At 35.7% G+C, this 27,726-nt stretch overlaps 2 protein-coding genes and 1 long non-coding RNA gene across 10 annotated transcripts in view; 1 reads left to right on the top strand and 2 right to left on the bottom strand.

Annotated features, from left to right (window-relative positions):
* Positions 1-386: 386 nt before the first annotated feature.
* On the bottom strand, positions 387-16,022 carry LOC103508653 (microtubule-associated protein Jupiter-like). 3 transcript variants are annotated; one of them, XM_017443852.2, is made up of 3 exons: positions 15,941-16,022; positions 7,017-7,180; positions 387-981 (listed from the first exon to the last, which is right to left on the bottom strand). In XM_017443852.2, the coding sequence occupies exons 1-3, from the start codon at positions 15,946-15,948 to the stop codon at positions 836-838; spliced, it is 318 nt and encodes a 105-aa protein (XP_017299341.1). In that variant the 5' UTR covers positions 15,949-16,022; the 3' UTR covers positions 387-835. The 3 variants fall into 3 exon arrangements, with proteins under 3 accessions (XP_017299341.1, XP_017299343.1, XP_017299342.1); XM_017443854.2 differs by having other exon boundaries at positions 7,026-7,180; XM_017443853.2 differs by having other exon boundaries at positions 15,816-16,012.
* Positions 16,023-17,857: 1,835 nt separating this feature from the next.
* LOC103508654 (microtubule-associated protein Jupiter-like) overlaps positions 17,858-27,726 on the bottom strand; it is a 110,481-nt gene continuing 100,612 nt past the window's right edge. For 2 of the 6 annotated variants that reach the window (XM_017443848.2, XM_017443847.2), the window contains exons 2-3: positions 20,906-21,069; positions 17,858-19,193 (exon numbers count right to left, since the gene is read on the bottom strand). In XM_017443848.2, coding sequence (XP_017299337.1) covers positions 19,048-19,193; positions 20,906-21,069 — 310 coding nt within the window. In that variant the 3' untranslated portion in view covers positions 17,858-19,047. Of the gene's footprint in view, positions 19,194-20,905; positions 21,070-22,287; positions 22,611-24,681; positions 24,916-27,726 lie in introns of those variants that run through there. The other 4 variants (XM_017443849.2, XM_008473219.3, XM_017443850.2 and 1 more) reach the window with 4 other exon arrangements.
* LOC113467170 lies at positions 20,233-20,771 on the top strand. The gene is made up of 2 exons (XR_003391339.1): positions 20,233-20,352; positions 20,495-20,771. It is a non-coding gene; the product is annotated as an uncharacterized LOC113467170 (long non-coding RNA).

Below are 27,726 nucleotides of genomic sequence, written 5' to 3'. Positions count from 1 at the left end.
CCTAATCCTTCATTGCAATAAAGGCCTCGATTTCTTTAAACCAGTCTCAATGCCTCCTATTCAAGATGAACCACAGATAATCTCTGCCTATCCACTCATGTACCAGAAGTTATATAGGTAGTTATAAAAATAAATATCAGTAGGCTAGTTTTAAGCGAGGTAAGTTCCCATCAATGAACGATAAAATCTCCATTTTGAAAGTACTAGCTCACGCTGTGGTTCATATTCAAATAGGTGTCTCAGCTCAACATTTTTGCCTGGAAATCTCGATGTCTAAAACCCATTACCTCTCTTTGGGGAAAGGCCTCGATTTCTTTAAACCAGTCTCATTGCCTCCTATTCAAGATGAACCACAGATAATCTCTGCCTATCCACTCATGTAAAAAAAGGGGAAAACATCATGAGGGATAGTATTGTCACAAACTTCACACGAGTAAATTTGAAACTGCTTAAATTTTCACAGAAAATAACTATTTCATTCCAGTCAAAATCATAATCTCTCACTGAGACAAAAGACTCTTCATGTCCTTCATCCTTGATAATTTTGAAGAAAAACACAAAAGCAGCGTCAAAACTTACAACTAAAAAGAAAGATTTCCATTAAATTAAAATATAAGTTTTTTTTTCTTACAAAACTAGAATAATCTGTCAGATTAAGTACCTAATGTAATAGTTTCTCATAATGATGTTTTTATAGCAAACATAGGTCTCTCTTTTTTTGTTATATATAAAAATATAATGTCAAATAAAAAGAATGATTTTCCAAATACTTCCTTAAGGGCTAAATAAATAAAAAAAAGTAGGGGGGGTTGATTGAGGACGGAATTTCTAGGTTTCACCAGAGGCCGGAGGAATAGCCCCCCGGTGGAACACGTTGGCGGGCTGGGGCAGAAGTTCTGGGCTCGGAGTTACTGACTATGCTGGCGGCGGGGGATTCTTTGGCGGGCTTAGCGCACTCATCTCCGGAGCTGGGACCTCCATCTGGAAGAGAGGAGAGAAATAGAACAGTTAGTTTACAAGTCTTTCTAATTATCAATCCTTAGAATGTCAACCAACGAATCTTGGAATTTCCTAAATTAACCTCACTTTGTATCTCGAAAATAACCGACAGATCCTACCTAGGTTTTACCTCTTGTTTGACTTTTATGAGCTTGGGAAATGATAACTCATCCTGGGTTCCTCTAAGTCCTTGCTCTTAAATCTGCTGAGATAACTTTAACTCCTCTTCTACGCTTGGCTTAAAAGTTTCAAACGTAACCTCGTTATTTGAATACAGAAAACCTTTTCTCGTGGGAATTAGGGAATTCTGAGCAAAAGGCATCTCCACTAACTAGGTTCCTTTTTGAGTTTTATTTTCTCTTCTTTAGTCTTACCTATTTCTAAAACAAAATAAGTAGTAAATATTCAATATCGGACGTAAATTTTCCTGTTTTTCTGACGTGACGGGGACGTACAAAAAAAAGGACATGAACTTTTTCGCATGAAGAAACACCAATGACCCATGAGCAGTGAAAGGTACCAAGTCTTTGTTCAATTGCATCGCGTTGTCTCAAGACTTTAGACTTCAGATCGTTTCGAACTTTAAGACAGATTATCCAAATAAGGTTACATTAGATACATGCTAGACCTTGATATCACCCCACTGTGTTCCGGAGCTGGTCATTGGAAGCCTCTTCAGTGCTGTGATCTTTGAGTGACAGTATCAACACCTGCGACAGTGCTGTGATCTTTGAGTGACAGTATCAACACCTGCGACAGTGCTGTGATCTTTGAGTGACAGTATCAACACCTGCGACAGTGCTGTGATCTTTGAGTGACATCTGCGATGCTCTATATACGGTATTGTGACGTAAGGTGCAAGTTTTTCATACTTATGTGAGTGAGTTATGAAAAAGAACTACATAATATTATAGGAAAAGAACTTTGCAGTAGACTTTTCATTCAGTGAGTCAGATCCTTAGAGATGTAACTCTCTGTTCAGCTCCTTATAGGTATAGGAAGATAGGATCTAAGTTATTGACTGAGTGGCTCACTGAAAATAGTAGATGGTTCTTTTTTATAACACTCTTTCCATATTTCTTCACTTATAGTAGGCCTCAGATAAAATAACACGTATAAATAATTCTTAATTATTAATTATTACCCACCTACTCGTTGTTCAAATGCATGACAATGGGCATCCTATAATAAACAAATAAACATACTGTCGCTTTTGCAGGGGTTTCTTTCAATTTATTATAGGTATAGGAAGATAGGATCCAAGTTATTGACTGAGTGGCCCACTGAAAATAGTAGATGGTTCTTTTTTATAACACTGTTTCCACATTTCTTCACTTATAGTAGGCCTCATAAAATAACACGTATAAATCATTCTTAATTATTAATTATTACCTACCTACTCGTTGTTCAAATGCATGACAATGGGCATCCTATAATAAACATACTGTCGCTTTTGCAGGGGTTTCTTTCAATTTTGAATTAGACACCTAATCTTTGAAAACCTTGGTTTTACAATCGCCCTCGTAGAAAACTGAGACCTAAAATTCACCGAAGAGGTCAAACTTATGCAATCAGTTATTTGGAATTTTTATTTGAGTTTTATTTTATGCTGGACAGATTTTATCTCATTGTCTTGTCTTGACCATCTAATGCGATAGGAAATACTGTTCTATCCTAGACAAAGCACGAATATACCTACTGTTCTGTTCTGCAGCCTAGACAAGCCACAAAAGCACTTGTGCTCTCAAGTGCTTTTGTGACGTAAAAAAAAACGCGATCACCTGCGAATAATATCTACTTTGGTAGAACGGTATATTTACGAGAACTATCATCTAGTACCTTTCATTTTTTCTTTCTGTCCCCAATGTGTACCTATTTCTAAAAGTATATTGCCAAAAGTAATTGCCATTTCTAAGCGGCCATTCACAATTTCAAACATATGAGCCAATTAGGCTTCCTTTTGCCATAGAAAGGAAAAATGCACAAAGGGTTGAGAGCTTATTATTGCTATTGAATCTCATTTTAACATCTGTTTCACCAGTCACCTTTGCTGTTTATAATAAACATGTAGATACAACCGAAGCATACCGAGCGATAGTTTTCTCTTTAATATCTTTATTGTACTTTTTATTATCTTGGGCTTTCTTGTAAAAGTATAAATAAAAAATCCCATCTTTATTATTGCTATTGAATCTCATTTTAACATCTGTTTCACCAGTCACCTTTGCTGTTTATAATAAACATGTAGATACAACCGAAGCATATACCGAGCGATAGTTTTCTCCTTAATATCTTTATTGTACTTTTTATTATCTTAGGCTTTCTTGTAAAAGTATAAATAAAAAATCCCATCTACAACAGGCAAAGAGATGGCTATTTCAAAGGAGCGATGTATTGTATTCTATTGTACATTTAATTAAATACCTCGATACCTTCAATTTATTTTATGGATGCGCGGAATTCAGGATTTTATTCCTTTCATTCCCGGGACCCTAGGTCCTTCCACCTTGGTTCGAGGACTCCTAAAGCTAACCCCAAAGAGAGGTAATGTTTTAGACATCGAGATTTCCAGGCAAAAATGTTGAGATGAGACACCTATTTGAATATGAACCACAGCGTGAGCTAGTACTTTCAAAATCGAGATTTTATCGTTCATTGATGGGAACTTACCTCGCTTAAAACTAGCCTACTGATATTTATTTTTATAACTACCTATATAACTTCTGGGGTGACTTCATCCTTCGGATAAAGACTGAACTGAAGTTCAATGTGGATTTGTTGCAATTTCTAACTCGAGTAGACTTAAGCACTTGTGCTTTTTTCTTGCCATTTTGAATTCAGCCCTTAGTCCTTAATACCCAAGATACTACATAAAAAGTGTTTATAGCGTTTATAGCGTTTATGCCAGAACATATATCACAAGTTTTTGTTCTCAATGCAACAAGTTCCTAGTCATAGGCGAGGCGTAGGCCCCCGTGAAGAGATTAATACTAAGGTTAAAAGTAGCTAGCCATGAAGACTTGAAGAGTCATAGAGTGAAAGGCATAAACAAGACTTTAAGCACACAGATTTATGCTCACAACTTGCAACGTCTGGCTTTTCTTTCTCACGATATAGTCTTACCATTGTAAACTTCTTAATTTGTGGTTTTCACTATCAGATTTCTGCAGCTTAAGCTTCTTAATGACACATAATAATTTTTCACCGAGTTTATACCTTCTTGTAGCTCTGAAACTTAGCGCAGTATATTATTGTATAGTGTTCTATCTTTTAGATCTAAATGTCTTGGGCTATTATCATAGGCAAGGCTATAAGTAATAGGCAGAATGATTGATTGCGATCTCTGAGGTCTTCTATCCGTCTGACGATAGTCCATTAGCACCACAAAAATCTTCGGTACAATTTGGAGCAAAAAGTATGAGTGGTTCACTCAAAATCATGCTGAACGATTCACATTTTATTTCGTTCTTGATTAGTTTGAGCAGAAACACAACATCAGCAACATCCCGCCTATGTTGTAAGGTTTGAATATTAAATGTGTATCATCCTAGTATCTTCTCGAAATAAAATTACATCGTTTGCATCCACCAATATTCCACAGTACACACGGTTGTTTATAATTCCTACAAAGCGTTATCATAGACTTTACAATAAATAAATAATAATAAAAAAAACGTTCAAAAAAGATTATGCAACAATTATTCAACCCAATTCTCATATATCTGCTTCCTCATAGAGGCAAGGTAAACTTCGGTGCTAGGTAGGTACTTGGATTCAACAATATTGAAGAAACAGACAGAGGTCTGCACGAGTGAGTTGTGATTCTGCAGAATTTTGCTGGAGGTAGAATATTGTGCCGAGGCTGGCTATTAGTACTCCATTTCATAATGTGTTCTCATTTTCAAACTTTAATATACTCAAAGCTCTAAACGTATTTGCATAATATGTAAGCTTCAATATCCTTTTTGAAGATCACGTCTATGAATAAATGAATTTGCTCTAAATGTTGATGAACAGGGGTAACCGGGTAACTAGTTTGAGTCGTTTGAGATAAGTATTGGGTATAAAATCCATACTTATGATGTTCGATATTGAGTGGATTAGTAAGAGGTAAGTATATACGAGATTGGGATTAAGTAACGATTAAGATTATTGGCAAAACTTTATAAGACAAATGTCCGATGGTTGTCCTGTTCAGATGAAGCTCCAAAGTTTTCAAACATCAAATAACGTCTTTTGACCAAAATACCGAAGATAAACCGATAGAAAAAACGTTCAACTTTGAGGACAAAAAGGAATGGAAGCTTGTGTAATTTGAATGTTATCTCAAGCGCTTGCATCTCTGATAAGAGACCAGTTAGGAGGAATTTTTCAGAGCAACTTTGTGGAACTTTGTTTTAGATCTGCTAGTATCAAGGTCTAACACACAGTACACACACTAATAGGTAGATACACATTCAGTTTATAAATTGTCTAAATATACAAGACCTTGGTTAGACTGTTTGGGGTGAAGGGACTTTTCGGTCCTGTCCTAGGAATAAACTTAATATTTTTTACTTACTTATACCTACTTCCTTTACGAGTCCGAATATATGTTTTGGTACATATATTTTAATAACTTTTCAAGGGGTCACGAGGCAGAATTTTCTTGCTTTTTGGCTCAGCGGATTTGTTACAACACAGTCATTTTGGCATGGCCAATAAACCATATAAACGAGTTTATAGAGCACATTGAAATATTGAAAATACCTATACTAATCCTAATACTTCTTAGAACTAAAGAAAGACCAGGATAGCAAATCTCTTTCCACAATCCTGAAATGACAAATTCTTAACTTCCTAGTAAATATACACTAATAGGTAGATACACATTCAGTTTATAAATTGTCTAAATATACAAGACCTTGGTTAGACTGTTTGGGGTGAAGGGACTTTTCGGTCCTGTCCTAGGAATAAACTTAATATTTTTTACTTACTTATACCTACTTCCTTTACGAGTCCGAATATATGTTTTGATACATAGTTTAATAACTTTTCAAGGGGTCAAGAGGCAGAATTTTCTCGCTTTTTGGCTCAGCGGATTTGTTACAACACAGTCATTTTGGCATGGCCAATAAACCATGCAATTCCAACTCAAGTATGCTTTTGTCCATCACAGTCAATTTTTGCTAGCTCACACCTACTGGTAGCCAGGACGATTCCATACATCAAGCGGGGTTTGAACCTGGAATATTATCATGTAAAATGATAGATCCGAGTGGCTAAGCCAATCCCTCGGGTATTTTCTAACGCTTTACCGGATATAGTTGTCACAACAGCGGATAAAACTGCGGGAAAGCAGTTTGTAATCTTCAGCTTAAACTGATTTCAACTCTCCTGAGGCTGGTATGGCCACTAGCGTAGGCTTTTTTTTTATTGTTTCTTTTACTTTACCTTTTCCCGTTCAAACGGGGACAGTAGGTAGGTATTTCAGTACCTACTGTCCCCGTCAGTACCTAGGACAGAAAAAGACAACCAGTCTTTTTCAGTAAGCCCTATTAGATCGTTTTTCGTTCACATAGTTTTTCCATGTCTAACTAGGCGTGTTTCATCTATTTAAATATAGGTTTAAATTACCTAATGAATTGCTACTAATTCTATCTACATAGATCACAATGACCCCTATATTGCAACCCAGGAAAAAGAACGGGGATGTTCTTTTTCAATGTGCCTTACATTCAAATTCCACGTCAACTTTCAGGCACCTACCTTGGCCCATTCATAAGTTTTATCGATCTGGGTACCTACCTACTAAAAATCCTTGATTGCTTCTCTAAGTAGAAGGCAATAACTATAAAACGCCTCAATAGATCATACATGTATATGCAATGTGCCCATCCCCGCTCTGGGTTACTACTGCAGAAAAATTTGGAGTTCGTTTACGAAAATTTCGGGTCGTAAAATGACACGTCAGCTATTCGTTCAGTGTCAAATCTCGTCTTACAACTAGGAAAGCAATATTACAGCACTACACCAACCTGACAAACCTGATTTCACTGACGCTGTGTCGGTGGAATCTGTGTCTCCGAACGGCAGAGAGGACTGGTTGTGGTTCTTGGTTCTTCTTTCTGGTTGGGGATTGGCGGGCTCACTGGCTCCTCCGAAGATGTCGCTGCTGCCGCCACCAGGGGGTTTCAGGACTCTGAAAACACAAGAGAGTTTCAAATCAGAAAAAGGTATTTCCGAAACACAATCTCACAAGGGTACCGTTGTATGAACAAGATACTGAAGACTATGGTCTTGATTACGGTTACTAGTTTACAAGAAATTCAAAATAGCGTATTTAAATAGACTTAAAATTCAGTTAAACCAGTAAAATACGAGACCGTTTGGTACCAGACTAGTATTTTACTCATGTTTTTATGATTCCACATTTTTTAAATAATAGAATTTCATTTATTGACACCTAAACTCTTGCTTTATTTTGTTTTATATTCGGAGAGGAGGTCTATTTCCAGAGTCACAACACAGGTGATGTGGATCACAGTATGAGGAACTCCAGTGGCAATAACTCCTCGCGGTCCAATTTACATTTTAAATCGGGACGCCACGGGATTGTTCCTTTCTATTTCTGTCTACGGCGAAGTTAACAGTAGGGGCGACATAAAATTTTAATTGCAGGAGAGCTGTTGTGACTGCACTTCTGTCGTCCCTTATCGTTAAATAACACCATTAAATAGGATTCTACATGTTATCTTGTATGGCATAGTCTGGAAAAATTCCAAGAAAATAAACAAGTGAAATTTCCAGGGATTCAAAATATTGTACAGAGTGCTTGCCTAAAGTATTTCTCTCATTGACTTGCCTGTCGCAGTCTGACAATTTTAAAGCAAAATTTCTTTTTAACAATTTGATTGTGATTGGTTAAAAATACCCAAGACTGTGTCGAGGTATTTTTAATGACTAGACAAATGAACGGCGGTTTTCTAATATGACTCATTATACGAGTCATAAGTCTCCAGTCTAAAAGAACCTTTAATAGTAGAAATGTCTAGAACGCCGACCAAGTTAATTAAATATATGAGCATATAATTCAATTCATAATTAACGTTAATAGGAACAATTAGGTTTCTTCTTTCTAAATTAACCTCATCTGCCTCATCAAGTAGACACAACGAGCAAGATGCATATTATAATTTTAGTCAAATTTAGACAGCGGAAACTTGCAATGGTCGCGTTAGAAATATCAAGTAATGCGGATGTTTTAATATGATTATTTAAGTGCCTAAAGACAGAAATAAATACAGAATTGCGGCAGACTAAGAGAATTAGGTGCATGAAAGTTTCAAGGCAATAAAAAGTTAATGAAAAAATAGAAGATTCAGCAGTGCATCTCCGTACTTATTGGAATGGTATTAATACTTTTACTGATGTCATGTTTTCTCGAGATCTACATTCTAGTAATTTAGTACATACTTGCTATAATTGAATGATCTTTCTTTCACATTGACCAACACATTTTGATTTATGTAAAGACAAAAAATAGCCAAATTGTTGATCTTGTTAATAAGAAACATATAACACTAAACTTTAGTTAGATAGTAGAAGATATAATTGAGCAATAAAATCTCAGTACAAATCAGAACGCATGTTTTACCATAATGCTAATCCCTCATGTTGATCTTGAATTAATCAGTAATTATTACTTGTATGAAAAAGAAAAGTTTAATTTTTTTATTATTAGAGTTTAATGCTTTAGTGAAAATTATAATTTTGTTTAAGTTTAAGAAGAGAATGTGCTCTATTAATTACAGGGGTGTGGGCTACGTGCAAATTAATTGTCATGCTTCACTCAATAGGAAGTTAATTAGACGAGTTCATAATAATTATCCTATTCAAGGCTTCTATTTTTATAATGAAAGGCTTTACATACATAAAGTTTGTGACTACATTCTGCTTTTAATCAAACATATGGGATGTATCGTGATAATTCAAAGTGGAATGCAATTTTATTTCAAATTTGTTATATACCTACGATGGAAAGTTGTTCACCTTTAATTTCCAGAATTATTAAATGATTAATAACAACTTAATCCGATAGCAAGAATAATTATTTGTAATTGATTATTGTTTGTAGCTTACATGTATGTGTAAGAGCAGGAATATTGCATAAATAATTAAATATCCTGGATAAGATATTTAGATAATTTTAATTCTTGTAGGGTTATATTTTACATTTTCAAATTTGTTATATACCTACGATGGAAAGTTGTTCACCTTTAATTTCCAGAATTATTAAATGATTAATAACAACTTAATCCGATAACAAGAATAATTATTTGTAATTGATTATTGTTTGTAGCTTGCATGTATGCGTAAGAGCAGAAATATTGCATAAATAATTAAATATCCTGGATAAGATATTTAGATAATTTTAATTCTTGTAGGGTTATATTTTACAGAGACTTCAGATTACTCTATCTCGTCTCAAGTAGAAAGAAAATTGGATCAACTGGAAACGATCGATCCTGAGTGTTGGGTATCAGAACTTTGTACATTCAGTAAATTTTTGATCAATCTCAAACAAGCTGTAAAAACCGTTAAGTGTGACGTCACAGTTTCACAAACGAAGTCGATAATGTTTCCAAGAGGTCAGACACAAGGGAAAGGACGGAAAGTTTGGAAAACGCATGTCACGTAGGAATAAGGTCGATCTATAAGTCTTTTTTCCCTCTCAGCACACTTTTCCCCTGGTATTTAAAAAACGGTGATCGTTGCATGGAAGGAGGATTATGCAATAATGCACATCACAGCTATCAGCACAATGGGTCACTGTGGTATTTAAAAAACGGTGATCGTTGCATGGAAGGAGGATTATGCAATAATGCACATCACAGCTATCAGCACAATGGGTCACTGGGGGAATGAGGAGGATATTGAGGCTAGTTAGTGGCTTTTAAATGAATTACACCAACTCTAACTCCAAAGAAAGTAGGAGCAAAGAGAGTAGGTAGTAAGTAATAGGTAACCTTTCCAAAATGTCACCAATTGTGGTAAGATTTCGTTTAATCATAATATAATTCAAGAAATAAGGTTTATTGTGTCGGAACATTGATGCATTTTATTAAGATACTCGCTGTAGAGCATAGACATTATAATTCTAGTACACGGTAAAGCTTTATGCTTCACTATTTTCTACCTCTACAATTAAACTTAATTTTGTCATCAAAGCTCTTTTGTTGATCACAAGTTCTATAATTACAATCTTCAGGAGAGATATAACCGAAAAGAGAATGTACTACCTAATGTACACCGAATTAGATTACATTGTACACTCATCAAAGAAACACAAAGTGGATACTGAAATCACCGTTTCAAGAACCTCCTACTTAACGGGTAGTATGGAAATCTGTTTAAAGTCAACACAACTAAACACACTACTAAAATTATGAGGTGAGGTTCTTAATTAGGCATTGTCTTCTGATGTAGTTGTAAACACTGTCTCGGTTCCGTATTTTGATTAAGTTCAAAGAGTAACTAAAGGGCAATTAGAAAGATTAGTGAGGGAATTAAAATTAAAATAAATAAAAAATACAACAATACATTAAGGCGAACGTATTCAGTTTGAAACGGTGCATTTCTGTTTACACACTTCATTTTCATCTTTGTTAGAGACTGGATTCGTTTTTCATTTCACTGAAACCTATACGAGAAAGTAAAAACGAACCGTTTACTAACATGAAAGCTACCGATCTATAAAAACGATATTGATTTAATAGGTTTTTTCAGATAAGAGTGAATGTGTGGTAGTCCGTTTAGCAAGCATCAGTGCAGTAAAAGTTTCTATCTATTTTTAAGTGCATTCCACAAATACGAGACGCTACCACGAGTGTGGCATACGTAGAGACCATCATAGGATCAGAATGAAGACCGGCTGGAGCATCAGAATCCCGGATGCAATTAACATTGTAGAGGAACAAGTTTAACTTTGCCGGCAATCTCTATTTAAATTAGAAAAAAAACAACAAAAATGTTGGTATGTCTTTATCTATTCGTTATAGTTTCATACTGCAAGTTCATCACAGATGTTTTCATATTTGTAGATAGTTCTCATGAGCTTTCTCATAAAAGCAGATAGATAAGGAAAATCTTTCCAACAGGCACGAATTATGGAAAATTACAATGACTATTTTACAAGCATGTTTCTTCTTCTCCTTCCTTGCTTTTCCCCGTGTTCAGGTTCGGACGGGGTCGGCGTTCTTCGTCAGCCTCTCATGTTTGCTTCTTTTGCCGGAGCCGGAGTTTGCACGGAGCCAAACATGTTTGCTATGCAAGAATCTTGAAGAAGTAGAAAGGAGCTTTCTAGCAGGACAAGTATTTCTTTGAAATGAAATCCATGGTACAATCCCAAGAATCAATTCGATTCCTCAAAGTTTACAGCGGGCATCACTTGGTAATCCATTACAGCCAGAGCTAGAGGCGAACTATTTTTTTTTTTTCATCTCTGAAGTATAAATAACTCTCATTTACATGGTTAAATATTTAATAATCTTCTGTTTGAAGATTAACAACTAATTTTGTTCATTTATAATGGACCAATAAAGATTTGGAGCATTAGACCTACCTACTCGAAACCTCAGTGATTGAATTTAAATATCTTCTAATGAGATTATGTAGCCAAAGCAGTAGACTTCATGGTTATAGCTCAGTGGATAAAGCAAAATTTTTCTCTAACAATCTATCGTGCTCTGTAACCAAGATCTAGGTATACCGATTTATAACATCTAACATGGAAATTCAGTGATTCGGCACGAGAATTGCCAGATGGCAGATTGAGAATCTTGTTGTCTCGTCTGAGGTTTAACACAGAAAATTGTCCGAGCTTGAAAATACCTTCCTGTTAGTCATCTAGTTTCCATAAAAACGCTTTTCATCAGGGAGTTCCGAATACCTTTTCACCAGGGAGTTCCGAATACCTTTTCACCAGGGAGTTCCGAATACAACTCCCGTATAGGGATTGTGAATTTGATCTTTCCTCCAACACAACAAGGATTAACGTCAACCACCGTACATCTTACACTTGTGAATAAACAGCATAAAAATTAAACAAAGTTTCTTGTTGCCCTAGGCACTGATAAAAGAATAGATAATAAACGCGACAAATTGAAAGGATATATCTTCCCATATAGAATTTCATCCGAAACGTGCAAGAAAACAATACAGTGTAAAAGATATTGATTGATTACTTCGCAAGGAGGACTCAACCATGAAGGAGGTGAAAATTAATATTTCCTGAACAATATGATATTGGAATTTTGCAGACAGATTTTTTCGTCCCAGATTTTAGGATCCATAAGGTGCGTCCTGATAAAGAACTCGTTGGTATTTTCTGTCGAAATTTAGGTTTCCAAGGCTTTTCCGCCCAACTTCCTCAGAGTTAGGTGGTAGTTGGTAGTGTTGGTATCAGGCAGTCTCGGTTATAGAGTGATTGGAGTATGCAGTTATGACACTTTTCCAGTAAACAAATTTAATCCTGTTCAGAGGTTGAATATCATTTGATTGACAATTTCACAGCAAACAGACCTTCAAGATGCCAAGGAATAATTGGATATTCCAATTGACTGCAATAAAACTATACCAATTAGACTGCTAGACCCTATTATGCAGTTATGACACTTTTCCAGTAAACAAATTTAATCCTGTTCAGAGGTTGAATATCATTTGATTGACAATTTCACAGCAAACAGAGCTTCAGGATGCCAAGGAATAATTGAATATTCCAATTGACTGCAACAAAACTATACCAATTAGACTGCTAGACCCTAAAGAATCGAACTTCTAGCATAAATCCAGTACTGTCAGTGTTACATGTACCATCATGAAATATGATCACACCAGGTATACTATTGAGTGGGAAGAGTAGGTTGAGGGAAGGTAAACTTAAAATTCAAGGTGAAAAGAAATTTTCTCTGCGTCGCACAGACAGTTTTCAATAGTAGAACCAATAGTATCTTATTAACACTACTCTGACAGTTGACTATTTTATGCAATTGTAAGAAACACATATTTACTCTCTCCTATGTCCTATAGTTCTGGTTGTCCGCTCTACACAAAAATAGCTCAGACACTTTCCTGACAACATACTTAAAGTAAATACTTCATAGGTTATCCTGGTAGATTTAGAATTTTACATGGAAATAGATACGCCAGATAAAGGTTCCACGAATCCACAAAACATGTACATAAAAACATTTTCAAACAATCTCAAGGCTCGAAGAGGTATTACCAGTTAGTATTGCCTATATCTCGAGGCTCATTATTTTTGGTTTTAAAGAAAAGCCTTCAAATGAGCAATCTTAACCCTGAGAATATTCTATTCATATTTTCGTTTACTGCTGATAATATGCTAGCTGGGTTTCGTTTCATATAATTATGTAATAGTAACACTACTGGATGGTCCGAAACTGTTTTGTTGTGTTGACAACTACAACGAAGTTTCGGAAACATGGCCATACTTTGCCTCAAGTCCTAGATCGATGGTTCGATTATTCTAGGGTAATCTAGAGAAATTCCACCTTGATTTTCAAAATTTTTAAAAGAACTAATTAAATTTAATACGTTTTTGTTTAATTTGCATCTGCGAGAATAAATATAAGTGCAAAAAAGTTCTCTAAGTGCTCAGTGTTTTTCCCAGTAAGATAATTTCCCGTCTGCAACTTCCAACATGAATCGTTTCAGTTTGCCCCAGTTTATATAAGGCCAGTTGTCAGTTCCACCCTGTAGTACCTCACATGGAACTACACGAGTACTTCTTTTGTATTGTGTTCTCAGTCCAAGATCATCGAAATTATGTGGGCACATTCGTTAAGGAGTTGTAGATTTCGAAATGGTACCATTGTGATGGAACTTGGACAACTTAACAATCGTACAATAGAAATATGGTGCCTACTGAAATTAAAACGTATGTGGGCTTTCAAAAATACCTAGGGTACGTTCATTTCAGACAAAATTGAGTCCAGAGAGAAATTACTTTGTCAGAAATATCACTACAGACCATCTTGATTTTGGGAAAGAACTGGAGCAAGAATTTCATAAGCGCATCAAAGGCCCTCTTTCCTGTGATCAGTGCGTGGAAAACGCAGATGAAAAGAACATTTCCCAAGCGAAATAACAAGAAATAGGTACGTATAATTTGATTACCTACAAATGATAGATTGAAGATTCTGTAACTTTGTGAAGGTCCATCTTGACTAGGTAGGTTGAAATGACAAACGTATACTTCTTCACTATTTACCTACACCTACCATTAAAGAGTGGTCAACAGAGTACATATCGCTATAATAACGTATCTCCTAAACACACCATGTTGACAAAGCAATTCCTCATAGTCACTAAGTACAGCATAATGAAAGGTTTCCTGGGGATGTGGGAGTCACACAAGTCCAATGTCTCTCCAAGTCTAGCACTACCTACCCACCCACCTACAGGCCACGAGAGTAGCTCAACCCGGCAGCTTGCAAGAATGGGCTGATTGTACTCTTTGTATAATATTTGGTTTGGGCGGGATTTCCGTACGTAGTCCCCACAAGTACCCAATACCCATAATAGTCTTTAATCTACGAATCAAAGGTCTTGATTTCAAGGCAACCGTGGTAGTGACAAGATTCAGGCTTATTCAAAATCAAGAGATTCTGTGGGAATTTTAAATCGGACATGTCCTGGGTCAGATTTCGACTATCCACCCCCCTGCAGAGTCTGTCACCAATTTACGAAAACACCAAGTACTTACCATTGTAGAGAACCAAGTGGGCGGGGTCAGGGTGTTGCCTGCATAGTTGGCGGGGGGAACCACTGGAGGCGCTGCTGTAGGTGGAGGTCTATAAGGTAAGGAGGCAGGTGCTGGGGAATGTACCCACATCATGTAGCTCATTGTAGAGCCACTCATTGTCATCCTTGTGTGGGGGAGACTTGGGGCAAATCCGATCAGATGTACTCAATGAGCACTCATTGAGAAGAAATCCTCCTACTAGACACTGATAGTATCTCTTATCCGAAGTATGAGTCCTTTATATGTTTACATTGAAGAAGAGTTCCAAAATCTAATCTTGTAAAATACAGGGCCAGATCAAAGGACTAAAAAAAAATTCGACTAACAGTCTTCTTGGTAGTTCAAGTTTCACACTGGCTTATGTCTAAAACACTTCTGTGTCTTTTGAGAGTTGTTTATCATCAAAAAGTTGACGGGTTGAAAATTTCATTTTCTATTCAGTTCCGAGTAGAATTTTTACCCGCGCAAAAGCACTAGTGAGTTTATTATTTATTCATGCAGACGTATGCATTATCTGTGGATTAAACGAGTACATACTTGCAATAAAAATAAGGAACTTTCCATTGGACATTGAAGTTTGCCAAGGTCAAGCTGGTAATGGTTTTCAATATGATTATGTTATTTCTTATCTACGTAGGGTAAGTGTACCATTTATTCGCCCACCTAAAAAACGTACCATTTTTTGGCCCGCCTGCCCACATTTATTTTTCTAATTTTTGTTTTTATGACTACAATTTTTGAATAGCATTGGTTCGATAGCAGTCTTTAAGCCCTTTCTTTTGATGAAATTGGATCTTGAAAAAGTTCGTCCAGTTCAGACTTATGTGGCGTATGGTAAAGGTGGGCCAATAAATGGTACGTTTTTTAGGTGGGCGAATAAATGGTACACTTACCCTATTTTGACAGACTAAGAGAATTAGGTGCATGAAAGTTTCAAGGCAATAAAAAGTTAATGAAAAAATAGAAGATTCAGCAGTGCATCTCCAAAAAAACATCCTATCCCTCTTACCTCATGTTTTGATTAGTAAAACTACAACCACAAATAAAACAAACACAAGCTTTAATTATTAGGTATTAAATTACAACTGGACGTAGCACAAAACACACAGAAATGAAATTTAAATCTTCACAGACCTAACCATATAGTCTTATCTGGTAGATCGTAAAAGAAAAAAATCCAATTACGGAATAATTCCACTTGGCTAAATTAAGAACTCTATTTTGAGGAGTGCAAAATAACTCTTCCAACGGACTTCTTTGTATTTTTTTCTTCCGTCAGGTGCTAACAATCAACGTAAATGGAACGTATTGAATTTTGAATTGTACTGCGAGAGTAAAGGGACTAAAGTCTCATTCTGGCAGTATAAAAGGATACAATCTTTTCTACTTGTGACTCTTGTATTGGAGATACTTATGAAGACTCTTAATCTTAACGTAGCTTAGGTAGTAGCTAACGTGTGTATTTAGCCCAAAATATCCACAGACCCAAGTTGTTTCTAGGGTTCGAACTAGAAACCTTCTGACTGTTATTTAGACACTTTAAAGACCAAGATAGATAGAAGATTCATTTTTATGGTGAGCGTAGCTTGAAACCTATGTTTACAATAGGCTCAATGATGACGTATTCCCAAGACTATAATAAAAGTAGGAGGCAATAACTATAAAACGCCTCAATAGATAATACATGTATATGCAATGTGCCAAATTCCAACTCAAGTATGCTTTTGTCCATCACAGTCAATTTTTGCTAGCTCACACCTACTGGTAGCCAGGACGATTCCATACATCAACCGGGGTTTGAACCTGGAATATTATCATGTAAAATGATAGACCCGAGTGGCTAAGTCAATCCCTCGGGTATTTTCTAACGCTTTACCGGATATAGTTGTCACATCAGCGGATAAAAGTGCGGGAAAGCAGTTTGTATTCTTTAGCTTAAACTGATTTCAACTCTCCTGAGGCTGGTATGGCCACTAGCGTAGGCTTCTTTTATTGTTTCTTTTACTGTTTTACTTTACCTTTTCCCGTTCAAACGGGGACAGTAGGTATTTCGTGCCAGTCTTTTTCAGTAAGCCCTATTACATCGTTTTTCGTTCACATAGTTTTTCCATGTCCTCTTTATCTTATTCTCAAACTAAAATGTATGCCTTGGTTGGGATTTGAACCCACTCCCTCAAGAGTCCTTTGTTTCATTATCATATTCCATCCTAGTAAGTTTCCTCTCCAGGTAGGAACTGTGGAAACACTATTTCCTGTGATAATTACATGCGTCCTGCCATGTAAAATGTACTGGGGTTCGATTACCAGAGTTAATGAAAAATTGCACTCGAATTTAGATAGCTGAAAGTGACATTTTGCACTTCTCGATCATATACGCCCCATAACTAAAACGAAAACTAGCTCTTGCTCATGGGCAGAAGGTTGTCGTAATGATTATTATATATATTTTGGGGAGTGCAAAATAACTCTTCCAACGGACTTCTTTGTATTTTTTTCTTCCGTCAGGTGCTAACAATCAACGTAAATGGAAAGTATTGAATTTTGAATTGTACTGCGAGAGTAAAGGGACCAAAGTCTCATACTGGCAGTATAAACAGGATCCAATCTTTTCTACTTGTGACACTTGTATTGGAGATACTTATGAAGACTCTTAACGTAGCCTACGTAGTAGCTAACGTGTGTATTTAGCCCAAAATATCCACAGACCCAAGTTGTTTCTAGGGTTCGAACTAGAAACCTTCTGACTGTTATTTAGACACTTTAAAGACCAAGATAGATAGAAGATTCATTTTTATGGTGAGCGTAGCTTGAATCCTATGTTTACAATAGGCTCAGTGATGACGTATTCCCAAGACTACAATATAAAAGAAAGAAAACAACAGAGCTATTTTATTATCAAAAATTTCATTTATTTTAAGTTGAATTCAAAAAAATACAGTAAAAAAAAAAAAATGAAAAGTGCAGATGTATAATAAATTAAAGTTTCAGATATTAACTTTGTTCAGATTCACCACCTGGTAATCTCAATTTTATTTTGTTCGAAACTTTCAATTTCAATCCAAAATACAAACATAAACTAAAACTATAGCAATTGCAAATAGACATATCAGTACAGGTTAAAAGCTCATTCATTCTATTTCTGTTCCCACTTCCAAAGACAAAATTAAAAACGAAAGAAAATTCTGACCTTAATTTCTAATGAATCTCACAAATGAGTAAATGCTTTTATTGGATTAACGTACCTACTGATCTATAATAACTGCAGTTTAGGGGAGCTTTTTACAGATCTCAAGGCAGTTTACAATAATCCAGTTAATGATTTGCATTACTTCAAGTTAGTCAAGGGTCATCTTGAACACAAAGCACAGAGACTTTTGAATTTCCTGAAAGAAACGAGGAATCAAATATTTCTAAACGGAAAGTATGTACTCGTACATGTATTTAAGTGTTATTACCTACTCAGCAGTTGGTTTACCTTTTTATTTGAACAAAGTAATTTGGGTTTAATGAGGCAATAAGAATATTCGAGAACTTTTAATGTTAACTCTTAAAATCACCATAATCTTGTCGGGTCGTTAAAATAAAACGAAAGGTTTTAATTTAAAATTCCTGTACTTTGTTAGTTTTAGGGTGACCAAGTGAAGTACTTGAATAAAAGATAATGTTTATTTGTCAGATATTATTGTCCTAATCCTTCATTGCAATAAAGGCCTCGATTTCTTTAAACCAGTCTCATTGCCTCCTATTCAAGATGAACCACAGATAATCTCTGCCTATCCACTCATGTAAAAAAAGGGGAAAACATCATGAGGGATAGTATTGTCACAAACTTCACACGAGTAAATTTGAAACTGCTTAAATTTTCACAGAAAATAACTATTTCATTCCAGTCAAAATCATAATCTCTCACTGAGACAAAAGACTCTTCATGTCCTTCATCCTTGATAATTTTGAAGAAAAACACAAAAGCAGCGTCAAAACTTACAACTAAAAAGAAAGATTTCCATTAAATTAAAATATAAGTTTTTTTTTCTTACAAAACTAGAATAATCTGTCAGATTAAGTACCTAATGTAATAGTTTCTCATAATGATGTTTTTATAGCAAACATAGGTCTCTCTTTTTTTGTTATATATAAAAATATAATGTCAAATAAAAAGAATGATTTTCCAAATACTTCCTTAAGGGCTAAATAAATAAAAAAAAGTAGGGGGGGTTGATTGAGGACGGAATTTCTAGGTTTCACCAGAGGCCGGAGGAATAGCCCCCCGGTGGAACACGTTGGCGGGCTGGGGCAGAAGTTCTGGGCTCGGAGTTACTGACTATGCTGGCGGCGGGGGATTCTTTGGCGGGCTTAGCGCACTCATCTCCGGAGCTGGGACCTCCATCTGGAAGAGAGGAGAGAAATAGAACAGTTAGTTTACAAGTCTTTCTAATTATCAATCCTTAGAATGTCAACCAACGAATCTTGGAATTTCCTAAATTAACCACACTTTGTATATCGAAAATAACCGACAGATCCTAGGTTTTACCTCTTCTTTGACTTTTATGAGCTTGGGAAATGATAACTCATCCTGGGTCCCCCCCCGGAAAGAATCAAACATCAATTAAACTGTTTTCCAAGCCTACTTCTCACATATGAATCACGGGGGATTCGATACAGCAAGACTAGCGTACGAGTAGCGACAAGATATCACTATAAAAGTACATCGCGTGGATTCCATGATAACTTGGAGAAGTTTTTCACTCCGCTAGTCGTAGGCCAGCCCCCACATATTTTTGTTTACTGCTGATAATATGCTAGCTGGGTTTCGTTTCATATAATTATGTAATAGTAACACTACTGGATGGTCCGAAACTCCTTTGTTGTGTGAACTTTAGTTGTCAACTACAACGAAGTTTCGGGAACATGCCTATACTTTGCCTCAAGTCCTAGATCGATGTTTCGATTATTCTAGGGTAATCTAGAGAAATTCCACCTTGATTTTCAAGTTTTTTAAAAGAACTAATTAAATTTAATACGTTTTTGTTTAATTTGCATCTGCGAGAATAAATATAAGTGCAAAAAAGTTCTCTAAGTGCTCAGTGTTTTTCCCAGTAAGATAATTTCCCGTCTGCAACTTCCAACATGAATCGTTTCAGTTTGCCCCAGTTTATATAAGGCCAGTTGTCAGTTCCACCCTGTAGTACCTCACATGGAACTACACGAGTACTTCTTTTGTATTGTGTTCTCAGTCCAAGATCATCGAAATTATGTGGGCACATTCGTTAAGGAGTTGTAGATTTCGAAATGGTACCATTGTGATGGAACTTGGACACGGAGCAGTCAAAATATTGACTTGAAAGAATCGATCGTAGATTGAGGGAACTCAGTCCAAGATCATCGAAATTATGTGGGCACATTCGTTAAGGAGTTGTAGATTTCGAAATGGTACCATTGTGATGGAACTTGGACAAGGAGCAGTCAAAATATTGACTTGAAAGAATCGAGAATCGATCCTAGATTGAGGGATTTGACAGATACTAAAATATTAATTAACAGTATGGGTGGATGAGTGTTAATCTAGAGTCAATTTCTGGCTGTCAATATTATGCTACGAGTTCACTATTTTCAAGCATCAAGGTTGTAATAAATAGTGTGCGAAATAGAATAGACGAAATAGAATTTTTATAACCGGCTACGTATCAGGTGGATGAGTGTTAATCTAGAGTCAATTTCTGGCTGTCAATATTATGCTACGAGTTCACTATTTTCAAGCATCAAGGTTGTAATAAAGAGTGTGCGAAATAGAATAGAGGTTTTTATAACCGGCTAAGTATCGTGAAAAGTGACAAGTTGGTAGAAAACTAGGCGTGTTTCATCTATTTAAATATAGGTTTAAATTACCTAATGAATTGCTACTAATTCTATCTACATAGATCACAATGACCCCCATATTCCAACCCAGGAAAAAGAACATCCCCGCTCTGGGTTACTACTGCAGAAAAATTTGGAGTTCGTTTACGAAAATTTCGGGTCGTAAAATGACACGTCAGCTATTCGTTCAGTGTCAAATCTCGTCTTACAACTAGGAAAGCAATATTACAGCACTACACCAACCTGACAAACCTGATTTCACTGACGCTGTGTCGGTGGAATCTGTGTCTCCGAACGGCAGAGAGGACTGGTTGTGGTTCTTGGTTCTTCTTTCTGGTTGGGGATTGGCGGGCTCACTGGCTCCTCCGAAGATGTCGCTGCTGCCGCCACCAGGGGGTTTCAGGACTCTGAAAACACAAGAGAGTTTCAAATCAGAAAAAGGTATTTCCGAAACACAATCTCACAAGGGTACCGTTGTATGAACAAGATACTGAAGACTATGGTCTTGATTACGGTTACTAGTTTACAAGAAATTCAAAATAGCGTATTTAAATAGACTTAAAATTCAGTTAAACCAGTAAAATACGAGACCGTTTGGTACCAGACTAGTATTTTACTCATGTTTTTATGATTCCACATTTTTTAAATAATAGAATTTCATTTATTGACACCTAAACTCTTGCTTTATTTTGTTTTATATTCGGAGAGGAGGTCTATTTCCAGAGTCACAACACAGGTGATGTGGATCACAGTATGAGGAACTCCAGTGGCAATAACTCCTCGCGGTCCAATTTACATTTTAAATCGGGACGCCACGGGATTGTTCCTTTCTATTTCTGTCTACGGCGAAGTTAACAGTAGGGGCGACATAAAATTTTAATTGCAGGAGAGCTGTTGTGACTGCACTTCTGTCGTCCCTTATCGTTAAATAACACCATTAAATAGGATTCTACATGTTATCTTGTATGGCATAGTCTGGAAAAATTCCAAGAAAATAAACAAGTGAAATTTCCAGGGATTCAAAATATTGTACAGAGTGCTTGCCTAAAGTATTTCTCTCATTGACTTGCCTGTCGCAGTCTGACAATTTTAAAGCAAAATTTCTTTTTAACAATTTGATTGTGATTGGTTAAAAATACCCAAGACTGTGTCGAGGTATTTTTAATGACTAGACAAATGAACGGCGGTTTTCTAATATGACTCATTATACGAGTCATAAGTCTCCAGTCTAAAAGAACCTTTAATAGTAGAAATGTCTAGAACGCCGACCAAGTTAATTAAATATATGAGCATATAATTCAATTCATAATTAACGTTAATAGGAACAATTAGGTTTCTTCTTTCTAAATTAACCTCATCTGCCTCATCAAGTAGACACAACGAGCAAGATGCATATTATAATTTTAGTCAAATTTAGACAGCGGAAACTTGCAATGGTCGCGTTAGAAATATCAAGTAATGCGGATGTTTTAATATGATTATTTAAGTGCCTAAAGACAGAAATAAATACAGAATTGCGGCAGACTAAGAGAATTAGGTGCATGAAAGTTTCAAGGCAATAAAAAGTTAATGAAAAAATAGAAGATTCAGCAGTGCATCTCCAAAAAACATCCTATCCCTCTTACCTCATGTTTTGATTAGTAAAACTACAACCACAAATAAAACAAACACAAGCTTTAATTATTAGGTATTAAATTACAACTGGACGTAGCACAAAACACACAGAAATGAAATTTAAATCTTCACAGACCTAACCATATAGTCTTATCTGGTAGATCGTAAAAGAAAAAAATCCAATTACGGAATAATTCCACTTGGCTAAATTAAGAACTGCAAATTTAAGTACTTTCAATCTCTATCACTTATGAGTAAAGTACTAGAAAACTGCTGGAACAATAGTCAGAGAGAGTCTATGATAGTACTAAGACCAATTCCGACTTATGTGGCAAATGATACTGTGATACTGATAAAATAGCACACTTGACAATTTGATTTGTATTCGATGTGACTAGTGACTAATAGGGGTTTCTAATGAAATAGCAGCACTCATTTCATTCACGCGTAGATTCACAATAATAAACCGAGTGATTAGTTCATTGAGGCTATCTATTTCCTCTTGAGGTTATTAAGTACAAGCGGATAGACACATTAGGATATCACGTTTCTTTGGACAAAACAATGGTCAAAAGAGGGGGACTGAATACACCAGTATCAAGTAAATAGTTGAACTGTTATTATTAGATAACAGAGGTCAACATTCCTTTGACAGTACAAGTTTCATGAAGTACATTATCATATCTATTTTGATAACATTTACGTGTAGGTAATTATGATACTATTGATTTCTTTCTTCACTGGGCTATCTGTTGTTGGGGTCTTTAATTTTAACCCACCTGAAAACCTACAAAACCTTAAAATTCCTTTAAACAGAAGGACGTAAAGTAGGTTAGGTATGACAGGGTAATGTCTGTTTTATGAAAACTGACCAAAGAGGTTCGTTAGTCTCAACAAAGTAGCAAGACAACACCCTGGCTGGATTAATGAATATCGTTACCATTACAAACAAGTAGGTACGTGCTTTCCTTACGGACTAGGTTGACTCATCTGTGTTTCAATCAGTTATTTAGAGAGGGTGAATACAATTTTTCCTATCAATCCATTTCACCACAGGTTGAATCATACTCCTAAATTGTAGAACTTCACTCAGAATCACAATTCAATGATCGTACAATGAGTAATAATAATGTACCTGGACGGAATATTCATCAGTGAACAAACACCTAGTAAATTTTATGTCAAGTTGAAATTTTCTCACTTTTCAACTGGTGTGGAATAGAGAAATTATATAATCAGAAAAACATAAAATATAAATATGTCCTAATTTGGAACATAAAACGAGGGACAACCTCGGATATACGGATGAGCAATATGGGAAATTGATTTGAACAACAAATTCCGGTAGTTCTATAGGCATTAGTTTTATGAGAGGACTTGAAGCATGTGATCATATTTTGGACGAGGACGTTAGGAATTCTCTTCACGCCATTGAACTGAGATAACCCTAATTTGAACAAGTTTAGGGCTCATTTATTTTCATATTGGTTTTCCGTGTTATGTACTATGCTTGAGGAAGTTGCATTGCGTTTGCGTGCGGTTATAAGTTCTCTGGTGATAGAACCTCCAATTCTAGAAACTCAATGGTTTGCGTCATTCCTATCAAGAGTAACACCAAGATATATTTCGTATTCTGTGGTCCGATGAGTTTCTATCTCCCATCTAGATTCCCAAGTGTTGCTCCAACTTCCTCATAGACAACATACCGATTTCCAGCCTTGTTACACTTTGATTTACAATATAAAAAGATGTTAAAGTTATAACACACCTCTCAACAGAATGGACAAGATGAAATTAGTTTGCTACTTGAAGATTATAACGATACTAAACAGACAATAAATTAACATTAAAACAAGAATCTTTATGTATAACAAACTTTGTAAAAGATAATAATTAGTTGGAAAATGTCATTTTGACAGATCAAATTCAATAGTGTGAAAAATGATCACCAAAATTTGTGGGTTCCGCACACATAGTAAGCTGTCAAAAAAGTTGACTAATGACTGTAGCGCAATTTATTATGGCTTTTTGTTTCCGAAGCAAGTTTGCTTGGAAAGACAAACATTCCACAGAAACTTTTTGTGTGGTGGTGAGCTAGTGTTATAAATGCTGAAACCTGCCAGTGAAACTAGAATAGCTCGCTATACTGGAGTAATAGAAAGTAAAAAGACGAGGTGGCTGTGTAAATATTAAAATATAAACAATGGAGGTAGTAGGTATTGAAATTGAATATTTCAGCGGGATCAGTGAAGGTATTACAGTATGAATCATAGGGGTGGGGGATTTTGGCAATAAAACGTTTCAATATTATTTCAAAGCTCAACACCCTCGAAAAGTTCATTGAAAAAAAAAGCCAAATATTATTCCGGCGTTCATGTTTTTCATTTATTTTCCTTTTTGCTTACCTCTGATGAGATGGTGTGGGATTGAAATCCGCATTAAAAATACTCTGAAGTTCACCACTTGCCATTTTAAATTGAAAAAAATATTATGAAAAAAAGTTTTAGAAATAATTTAAATTGCACTGATATGTATTATCCTAGGAAGAACAGATTGATATGAAACTCAGTATAACGTCACAGAAGATACAACTCTAGTGAAGCATAGCACCACGAATGAAATGGAAAGGGGTAAGACACAAGATACAAGACATGAGAATTATCAAACTGACTCACACTCACAACTCACAATTGCCAGGACTGGCGTCCTCGAGTCCTAATGTGGGCAGCGCCCCACTTCATTTTCATACAAAGATAAAATTTGAACCTACACAGGAGTGATTCAAGTGCACTCCTTACAAGAAATTACTTCCGCGCATATAGCGTTCGAAAACGACAAAGATCCTTTCATTCCAAAGATAGAAATTTGATCTACGTTGCATACATTGTAACATGAGATGCAGTCAAGTTATAACACATCGTGTTCACATGTGAATTAATTTCACTGGAAACAAACCAGGACTCAAGGGTCTTCGTAGCAATATTGAATATTGACAGCTTCCATACTATTTATATCTCATGATAGATTGATGATATACATCAGAGAAAACAGAGATCACATCTCTGAAAACGTGTAATGTCTCAATCTCCCATGACATGATTTCTGCATTACCTATCAAAAGAAATAAACTCATTCGATGATCAATGACTTTTGACTTGATACAATTGTTCCACAACACTCACAAGAAATACTAGTTTCCATGATCTTTTCAAGGCAAGCAAAGCAATCAATGAAGGTGCAGACAACACAAAATCTGATCCACATTAACCAGTAAAATGAACATTGAGAGAGGAATCATGTTAATGCCTAATAAAACAGCAAGGAGCATAACAAAAGAGCAACGTTGCCACCTTGTCAGGTTAAGGGAACAGGTTATCATCATGCAATCATTTTAATAAACACAATATTCATAACAATATTAACTGTCATTAATGATAAAATTATATCCTATGCAACAATGACTGTAGACTAGTTGTACAGAAGATATTATTTACTTAGACAGAGAACATCTATTTCTATAGTAAGCTGGTGTAGTGAACATCAATCTAACGGAACAACACAAGTTTGTTTGGTCATCACATCACACTCATCACTATCATCAATGATTCAGAATCCCCAGAATTCGATTTGAATTATTTCTGGCAATTGAAGATATGAGTATCATCAGTTATATTAACCTCAAGAACTACGGAAATATAAGTTCACGTTATGTTCAACTTCTGATGGCATTCCTTACCTACAGCCAGGAGTTAAGCTAATAAAATAGTCTTTTATTTTCCCTGCTGTAAACAGCTAATACCATGGAATGACTTGTGAAATCTTTGCAGAAGATTCTGTACTGACAAGAAGAAGTAGTACTCACAGTATTGACAAGAAAAAAGAGTGGGTTATTTGATTGAATAGTATTGCCTATATCTCGAGGCTCATTATTTTTGGTTTTAAAGAAAAGCCTTCAAATGAGCAATCTTAACCCTGAGAATATTCTATTGAGAGCAAAACATAATCTGCAAGTTTCCATACATCACAGATATAAAGTTCTGGATTGGTGGCCTGAGGATCCATTCTCATGATCTTACAGTAAATAATTAGTGGTAAACTTCAACCACACAGAGAGAGCCTAATGATTTATATACGAGTACAAGAGGCTAATATTCCTTAGTAACCACTAACTTCAAGTTAATTTTTTAACAGAAGCTTAATGGTTATAAATTACGCAGTCATAAAATCACAACCAATAGGAATGGCAATATAATTGATATGTGTGCAATATGCATTGATGGAATTGCAACCAGGGACTTACAAGCCGAAGCAATTCATAAGTGCATAATGTACATTACGTCGTAAACCATTTTACTACTCAATAGATATTGTTGTTTTTATTGTTCAATGAGTATTTATAAACCGAGTGGCGATATGGTTTTATAAGCCAGGGGTTTGTGGTACGCGCTTTCCAATGAAGGAGAAGATTTACCAAAGAAAGAGAATGTTATAATTAATATACCTACCGTGTTCATAATTATAATGATATGTACTTATTGGAATGGTATTAATACTTTTACTGATGTCATGTTTTCTCGAGATCTACATTCTAGTAATTTAGTACATACTTGCTATAAGTCAATGATCTTTCTTTCACATTGACCAACACATTTTGATTTATGTAAAGACAAAAATAGCCAAATTGTTGCTCTTGTTAATAAGAAACATATAACACTAAACTCTAGTTAGATAGTAGAAGATATAATTGAGCAATAAAATCTCAGTACAAATCAGAACTTATTACCAGTTTTTCCCGTTTTTTGGATATGAAAATGTAATAACTTAGGGATTTATTTTCACTCTTCAAGAAAATGCAATGTTTACATGCACTTTGATTTATTTACTCATTGGCTATAAGCTTTAAACTCAAGAGGGAGTAGAAGTAGGTATGCAGCGATGGGAGAGAGAAGATTTTTCATGTTACCCTGTTAGGTAGCTTTGTAAAAATTCTTGCACGCGATAAGCGATGAACCTTGCCTCGGAAATTAGAGCGGTACTTGAAATTCACTTGTTTTGGAGTTTCAAGTGAGACGTTTTCATTTTAGTGAGGAACCGTTCAGCTCTCCATAGCAGTCTGTTAGGTAGCTTTGTAAAAATTCTTGCACGCGATAAGCGATGAACCTTGCCTCGGAAATTAGAGCGGTACTTGAAATTCACTTGTTCTGGAGTTTCAAGTGAGACGTTTTCATTTTAGTGAGGAACCGTTCAGCTCTCCATAGCAGTCCACTTCTTGTTTAATCAAATTCTCATGGGGGTCATGGTGTTCATCAAATATGCATGAACATTGGCCAAGGAATGAGAGTGTTGGGCATCAATATAACAACAGTCAACACTACCTGCAACTATATGGCAATAGCAGTGCCAGTAGAGTGCATCAGCCTTGTTTCTTTCAATTCAACATTTCAAACAAT

The sequence above is a fragment of the Diaphorina citri genome, unplaced genomic scaffold, assembly GCF_000475195.1.
Source record: "Diaphorina citri unplaced genomic scaffold, Diaci psyllid genome assembly version 1.1 scaffold420, whole genome shotgun sequence".
NCBI classification, from domain to species: domain Eukaryota; kingdom Metazoa; phylum Arthropoda; class Insecta; order Hemiptera; family Psyllidae; genus Diaphorina; species Diaphorina citri.
Note: the sequence above shows the minus strand (reverse complement) of the source record. Positions and strands in the feature narration are given on the sequence as shown.

Bases quoted from the DNA above. Each gene is read 5' to 3' on its own strand.
- LOC103508653 (XM_017443852.2), bottom strand. The intron at 982-7,016 runs GTTGGTGTAGTG...CCTCTCTTCCAG, and splicing joins AGTGAAATCAGGTTTGTCAG to ATGGAGGTCCCAGCTCCGGA.